We start from the raw sequence: 8,342 nt of genomic DNA, 5'->3' as shown, positions 1-8,342 counted from the left end.
ACCCTAAAAACCTGTTTGTTATGTGAAAGTTTACGAAGAAGTTAGAGAACTAAGACATACAGGATTTCTGACAGAAAAAAATAAGCAATGGGCCTGCTCTGCTTGAGAGCAAGCACAATTACACCAGAAAAGTCTTGTGCTTTCTCTGCTCTCAGAGAACAAATCCTGAGATTTCCAGTTTGAACCATTACCCCTGATCAACATTTAAAGGAGGCTCTCATAGGAATACTTTGCTACTCCCATACAAAGTGGCATTGTCCTTGAGACCTATACAGAGGTTGGGCAGGAAAAGCTAGAAGACTGAATACCTGAGTTCATCCTTTTAATGCAGATCCCTGTCCTCCTGTCTCCTTCATGTGGGAGAATGTGTCACTCATAGGGCACTAGAATCATGGGTTTATTGGAGACATATTACATTAGGAAAGACTCAAAATAAGATTTTCTATGTACATGCCTCTCCAGGCCTACAGCTCTTTGGTAAATAATCATATAGTGTATTTTAAGGTAGATGTCATTTTAGTGAGGCCCCCTAAAAGTAAAACATGCCTGAAGCTGATGTTAGAAAGGCAATAGTTAACACTTTTTAGGTTTTTATCTCCAATTTGGCTCTTATCGGATGGTCTTTTGTACAGCAGATTAACACATTAGAATAAAGCCTGGCGAAAATGTGCTTGTCTCTTGTTCTCAGTACCTGCCAACAGGGATGTTAGCTGGAGAAAGATCTAATTTCCAAAATAACCTCCACTTATGGGGAGCAGTATCTTCCAAAGAAGAGAATGGTGTCAGTTGGGTTGTGTCTGATGAAGAAGAGGAACGGATGGTCAGCTTTGAACTCATAACAAACTGGGTGACACAGAGGTATTACAACATGACCCATGGCACCAGCTGCTTCAGTGCCCTCTTCACTGACTTCCATGAATGACTTCTGGATGGCCTTGGACACAACCAAACCATCCTTCCTAGAGATTCCTGACAAATCAGCTTTTCCCCAGTCAAAAACATTCTTCATTCCCATCTCCTGGAGAGTTTTGTTTAGAACGTAACTTTCCTCGATCTTGAACTGAGGCAGGTACACCTTCACTCTCAGCTGTTGCATTCTAGCCGAGCTGGTCCATCCTGCCAGTTTTTCATATGTGAGGCTGCATTCAAGCTGTAAGGTGGTATTGATAACAATGAATGACACCATAATGAATGGAAGAAAAAGACAGTAAGGTTCAGTTTTTCCCACTTGTCTTCTGACTACACTGGAGAACTGTTAAAGTATTGCTTTTTACAGCCTGTTATGCATGCAACTAGAGACAAAAGGAAGTATTACCTGTTCTAGGCCAGTGAAGTCCTCACAGACCACTTCAGGAAGAAGAATGAACATGCTTAGTTCATCATCAAAGTATAGGAGCTCTATCACTTTCACTTTCAGTTCCTCTATGATGGCCATGTTAAAATAACCTTCTTGAAACATCATCTGCACTGTCCTTTTCTCATTCTGGAACATATGAAACATATTAAACAGAAAATATAAAAATGATCACCCTGGTTTTAATTGGTTTCAGATCTGAGTTAGAGTTCAGTCCAGAAACATTATTTACACTGGTCATGGGTTTAATGTACTTGTAGCATTGATGTGTTCCTCTCTCTTAACTAGCCCCAATGAAGTTATCTGTTTTAGAAGCGTAAAATCTACTTTTCCATTTCTACTGGTGCCAGATTGCTCACACCTCCCTCGTTACACCCTTCTTTTTTTCTGGCATGTCAGATGAGGAAACTGATGCATCTGATGCAACCATGAATCTAAATCCTTCATGAATAATGTATACGTTCTCCTGAGATAATTTGCCTTTAGCTCATTTTTTCCTGAAAACAAATACTGTTCTGCTGGTAAATAGTAGCAGAGGAACAGAATCCTCAGATTCAGTCTCAAACGCCGACTATTTTTGAAACAGCATCCTTAGTTGCAAAATCCCCGACACATGTGCTCAGTGACTTTGACACAACCAGGATCTCAGCAGCATGAGACCCACTTCTGATGTGAATTGATAGAAACAGTCACACATTTGGTTATCAAACTGGAAAGAAGATGTAGCTTTCTATTGCTCTAGCTGAAGACCAGTGTTTTGTCTTGGAATAACAGAAAGGAGGAAAGATCTCATCTGTTGTTGCAGCAGAGACATCTTATTTCTACTCCCCAGCTGTTTCAGTTCCTGCTCATACTGACCTTGTTCAGCTGGAAATACATTTCCTTAGTGTCCTCTTTCTTAAATTCTACTGCCCACTTTCCTTTAAAATATATAGCGTTGACCAGGACAAGTACAGTAGAGGGATCAATAAATCCAGCAGCAAATAGGTCCTTGATTTTACCTTTAAAAATAATGAATTAAGAATTACTACTTTGTTTGGGCAATCAACTGCATTTGACTATTAATAATTATTTCTGTAAATCTGAAAAGTAGTATAATGCTGTCAGGCAAATAACAAAATATTTATGTACAGCTTTTGAAGCCAGGAACTCAAGGCACTTTTGTGCTTCTCCCTACATTCATCTCCTGTTGAGCAAAAAAATGCAGTGAGGGTTTTAAATATAAAAATCTCAGTACCTTTGGAAAAAAAGGTGGAAACTGAAATTCAGACATGGTATTCCTAACTGGTTCAGTTGCAAACCAAACAACCTGCACATTTTCTTCTTTACCTTTTGTCTCATTTTCCACCCAGAAGTTAATCTTCTCTCTGGCTTCTTCTTCAGTGTGTTTAAAATTGACTGGTTCCAGTTCTGCTCGATAAAATTTCTTAGTTGAATCTAAGTATTTCTGGGAAGTACAATAGACAGAAATTTATCACAACATGATGATTTTTATGATAGATAATTTCATGGTTTCAAGACAATTCCATGTAGTAGATCAGCAAGAAAGGAATGAGTAAAAGAAGGCATATATAAGAAATTCACTGAAATAACTCAAGCATTCAGATTTTAGAGATTATTTATAAAAAAACATATCTGCAAATATATTTTTCTGTATTTTCAAGCTGTACTGAGCAGCAGAAATTTCTCAGCACAGTAAAAAACTTTTCCAGACTGCTGGTCACCTTTATCTGGCTCTGAAAAATATCTCTTTACCTAGAGTGTAGTGTTTTAGAAGAAAGATGAAATCTTGACTTGAAAAGAGAAAAGTGGTTACAGAGAAAAAACAGTGCTGTTTTTAGCAATACTCTTATAAACACTTAAAGTCTGGTTTCCTGAGGGAATTATTTGCATGCACTTGCATTGCCTGGGCTGTCAGTATTCCACAGGAACATTCTGAGATGGTCATTCCCACTGAAATTAGACTAATTGACAAAAATGTCAAAGCTGTAACTTTCTTCTAAGCCTTGTTTGAAAAGGCAGCAGGAATCAGAGTCCCATATTCGCATAGACTCTGAAGGAAAGGTGGAAGAGTATGTACAATTATTTTATTAGAAACAGAGAAGACACTGGGGAAGGAAGAAAGTCTTATGGTCACAGAGCTTTGTTCCTTGGATAGAAATGATGCAGCAAACACGAGATCTATTAGACACCAGGCATGTGTGGCAAAGGTGTGTTGACAGTGATTAATGCTCTCATGTTTTCTGGAATACCCAGGGACAGCTTTTACATAGATCTGTTTGTTTATATTAAAGCTTTTAAGTCATGGCTTTTCCATGTTTTGCTGTTTGCCATATCTCACCATGGGCAACTGAGATGGAAAGGCTTCTTGACTGAAAGAGCTGTGGAGTGCAGCCATTTGGCAGCACACCCTGCCAGCGTTGTTGTATTTCATTACCCTTTGTACTTTATGATGGAATAAATTCTGCTCCCAGGAGCTGTTAAAATGGACACCATGGCCACTTACCTGGAAGAATGGATAAGTAGTTTCTCCAAAGAGCCTGTTGGCAATGGTGAGAGAGCATCCTGGTCTGGGCTCACTGACTGCAGCCAACAGAGCCTGGAACTGGGAATGCACTCCTGCTTCTTCAGACTTCAAACAGGAAAACAGAAGTTTCATGGTAAGCTTGAGCTTTCCTATGCAAAGCTGGACCTGAGGGTGAATTGCATCCTCTTTCTGCATGAGAAGCCTGACTCCACCCAGCTGATACAGGAACATTGGAACAAATGCATGAGGACACCACCTCCAGCTCCCCCTGAACCAGATGTACAGAATGACAAAATGATTCCCCGTCTGGCCTGCACTAGTCCACCCCCAAATCACAATGTATCCTACAGTGATGGCTCTGGGCACACCGAGCAAAAGTCTGCTGGCTTAGAGCCTGGGAGGAGCAAGCTCCAAGATGCCTTTGGCATGCCCTGTAGACAAACCTTTGCAGGTGGCAAGTTAAGTACCGATGACATTTTAGATTGGTACTGCTGTTTTGGTTAGAAACCTATAATGAGAAGGCTTAGCTGCTGAAATGTGTGATCTCACAAGGCCCCTAATAAAAGAACAGTAATAAGAAGGTCTGCAGATCTAGAGAGGCTGCTCAGCCCTGCAGTGCTTTCTGATTAAGTGATCGTTTGCAAGGACAAGGGTGGACAAACCAGCACCCATTTCTTCATCTCAGAGCTGCAACTGTGTCTTACCTTCTCAGAAGGGTATCTGTTTCCCTGGCTTGTACTGCTCAAAACTTCACTGAAATGAAATACCTGCAATGTAAATGTTGGGTGAATGCAGCTGAGTGATGGTACCTTAAAGCTAAAACAGTGTTTCAAGCCTATCCCAAAACGCAACCAGACACAGTCAACTGGGAAAGTCCATTTGTCCTTTATTACGAGACCCTTGCAAGTGAACAATAAGGTTTTGTAGAGGGTGAGCTCATGAAATATTTGACAGCTTTATTCTTAAGAAAGAAGACTTTAGGTATCCAGGGAAAGCAGAAGACCATATGAAAGGGAACCACTACTTCTGAGTCCTGGAGGGTGGAGGAATACCTTCAAAACACTTTCTTTACCACTGATGTATTCATTGAATGATCAATTACTGTAATAGTGTTTAGTCTGAAAAAGTTTGGTATTAGGAATATCATAAGAGAGGGCATTTGTAAAGGGCCCTCTATGTGCATCACTTCTCTGGATACTTAGGAACTATATCAGATGGTACGATCAGCCTCACGGCTCACATCTGGCTACTCTCCCCTTTTCAGAGCAAAGGAAACTCACCTCCTCAATCTGTTTGAGTGTGTTGCCCCTAGCTCCAAGGACAACCATCCCAAAGGCAGCTGAGAGACTTAGCGGGGAGAAGAAGATGTTTTCATTTCTTTTTCTTTTGCTCAGCTCTCTGAAAAAGTCAAGACAGAACTTGGCATTGGCTGTGCTGAGAGAGCACATTGTGGCACTGTGATCGCCTGCAACAAGGGAAACAAAGATTTAGGTTTCTTGTCCTTACACCTGCTAAGTTTAGGTGCCTTAGTAGAGCACAGTAAGGTTTTTCTGTGGTAGCATGGCTGAACTGTTCATCACTTCATGGAAGATTCCTGATTCACCACATCTGGGATTTCACAGTGAATCTGAAAACCAGCGCCCTGAATGGCAGGAGAAACACATTTTCAGAAACAGAATTCTCAGTTCAGGTGTTTCTCCAGCACTAGCACTTAGCCCTGACTTTGTCCTAACTACAGTCTCAGCGCACCTTACGTCCCCATCATTTTTGCCTCATGTTGTCTAAACATAGATCTTATTAATTTCACCCCTTGCTTATACCTCACTCTGTCTCTCTCTAAAAAAAAATTGTGTGCATTAATCAGCTGTGTCCTTCTAAGGCTGGGTGCTTAACAAACATTTGACAGAAAATTGAACTACAGATAGGCTCACTTACTAAGATTTTCAGCAAAGGCACATTGTATATTAGGGGCAAATTGCAGTCACATTTTATATTTTATCTGCAGCTTTAACACTTTTCCCAGATAAACCTCAGTTACTATCACAATTATTACTAGCAGATGATCTTGAGTGTTCTGCAACACATCTTACACCTAGGACAGAGTTTCTTTCTAATGAAAGCCTTTTCCCAGTGTCTTTATCCAGTAAAGTGACGTAGAGGCATCTGATCCGTTAGAAAGTCACTTCAGTATTTTATTTTCCACTATTCTAAATCACTTTTGTTTTGATTCTGAGTCTGAATAACTTTCTCCACAAATGTGGAAGATCTCTTTCCCCCATTACACAAGAAGAATTAAATTATCTGTATAAATATTCAAAAGATGGAATGGTATAGAAAGATTATGCTTTCATAAATTACCAATCTGGGCCATGCAGAAGAAGTGGGAAAAGGCTTGGGTTTAATCTTCTTTAGAAACACACCTGGCAAAGCCATTGTACAAGATAAACACAGCTTTATCACACAGAATACATTTCAATGTAATCCAAAACATTGCACAACATCTTGAAAATATTCTCACTTCCTCAAAATATGTTATATACCATATATACGTGCTAAGCAGATAATCTTCTGACATTTCATAGTTATGTCTTTTGTAATATAAACGTTAGAATTAAAGGTCAAGGAGATATTTACCTTCTCCTCAGGACTGATGGTGTCAACTCGCCTGTTGAGCTTGATGACAAGGCTTCTGGAGCAATGGGATATAAAGCCATTGCCACTCCCAGCGGCAGCATAATTTTTGCTCATGATGAATCACTTTCCTGTTCCAATCAGTTAGTATAATTAGGGCACCTTTTGTGGAATCTTGAATTTTTCCTTACCCCTGGGAGTTCAGAAAGAAGTCACAATGTTAAATGCATACTGAGATGTAAAAATCTCTACTTAGTTATAAAAAAGAAAGCAAACTTCTAGCAACAAAGGAGATTTCAGGGGGTTTACCTGTAAAAAAATTAGTTCTACAAAGTTTGATGTGGGTTACTATCAGAAGTGGCACCATCAAATGCAAATATGTATGTTTTTGTAATAGAAATTAATTATTGAAACGTTTGCAGGTGGCACAGTAACAAGTGAAAGAAAAATACAAAAGCACCTATTTGGCCAATTGTGACTTAAGGAAATGGTTCCAGAGTGGAGGTAGAGCAATCCCCTTCACCTGCTCCAGTTCTGTGCTGCTGAAGACTTCTTTCTTAAAGATCCCTCCCAGGAACACAGGTTTCTTCAACTGGAAAATTTGTCCTTGATGGAGAAAAGCAATTTAGCCATTTGTTCCAGAGTTTCTGGAATATCCAACAGCTTGGAGAAACAGTGGCTTGCTTTCATTCGCATGACATCTTGGAAGAGCGGGCACAGTGAGTGCACAGCGTGACTGTGCTCAGTGTGTGCGTTGGGTGTGCTGCAGCTGAGCACTTTGCAGTCGCTGCAGTGATGTGGCACAGCTTGTGTGCATTGGTGTCAGCCACACAGCATGTACAAACCAACTCTGATACACCTGGATGCAGAGACACTGCATTCTATGACATAGAATCATAGAAAAGACCTTTAAGATCATGAGAGCCCTCCCTGTTCCTCTCCTGGGGATTCCTGATATTTCTGCTGTAAGTGGGGAAGGCATCTGTGGTACAAGGGGCGAAATATAGAGAAGCTATCCCTGTCCACATAGTCTGCTTTCAAAACCTGGCATTCTGCAGTTGTGTTTACAGGAGACCTGGACGAGTTTTGTCCAGGCAGGCTTTCCACGAGACACTGATGTGTCAGCTAAGTTTAGCCCAGAACTTGTCATTACTCCTCATTTTTATTAGTGACTCCAAGAAAGTCTGGCCCTTGCCTTACATGGCTTCAGCAAGGCATAGGCAACAGGGAGAGAGCAACCTAATTATAAGAAGTAGTATGTTTCTGAGGTTATTTTCCTGAAAAAAAAAAATCTTCCTTCACATTCAGGTTGATACGTTGTGTGGGTGGGAAAGTATGTGCATGAGTGTATGCACGCACAAACACTTAACACTATTTTGTAAGAAGTACTTAGTTATTACTACTAACATATACTTACATATCAACCCAATCAGATGCTAGGCTTCTCTGGTATTTAGGAAGCTCTGAAAGCAGTTTCATATCCATCATAAGATACTCATGAGTTTATTTCTTTTCCAATTTGAATTTTCTCCTTTCTCTTGGACGAAACAAATTAAAAAACCTGCTGTTCATTCAACCCTCACGCCAAGAGGGTTAGACCTGCACAGATTTTGCCTGAAGGGAAGAAATCCATGGAGTCTGGTTTTACTTGCTTAATGCTGGGGCAAGAAAACTTCCCTGAGAAGTGTCTGCTTTGCTTCCCTGGTTTCTGCTGAGGAAGCGGCCGCCCTCCACACCATCACATCAAAACCCTGCTCATGAGCCTGTACCTCATGTTGTCACCGAAAGGAAACTGCAGAGCAGAACCAAGCAGATGGTGTTTCCTTTCTT

At 40.5% G+C, this 8,342-nt stretch overlaps 1 protein-coding gene across 1 annotated transcript; it reads right to left on the bottom strand.

Moving 5' to 3' along the window:
• Positions 1–298: 298 nt before the first annotated feature.
• Positions 299–5,339, bottom strand: LOC130146244 (leukocyte elastase inhibitor A-like). The gene is made up of 7 exons (XM_056332218.1): positions 5,162–5,339; positions 4,586–4,648; positions 3,861–3,986; positions 2,684–2,801; positions 2,213–2,355; positions 1,316–1,483; positions 299–1,150 (listed from the first exon to the last, which is right to left on the bottom strand). Exons 1-7 carry the CDS (start codon positions 5,327–5,329, stop codon positions 746–748), a joined length of 1,191 nt encoding a protein of 396 aa, XP_056188193.1. The 5' UTR covers positions 5,330–5,339; the 3' UTR covers positions 299–745.
• Between the last annotated feature and the right edge of the window lie 3,003 nt (positions 5,340–8,342).

The sequence above is a fragment of the Falco biarmicus genome, chromosome 3 (genome assembly GCF_023638135.1).
Source record: "Falco biarmicus isolate bFalBia1 chromosome 3, bFalBia1.pri, whole genome shotgun sequence".
Lineage (NCBI taxonomy): Eukaryota > Metazoa > Chordata > Aves > Falconiformes > Falconidae > Falco > Falco biarmicus.
This window is presented reverse-complemented; position numbering and strand designations above follow the sequence as displayed.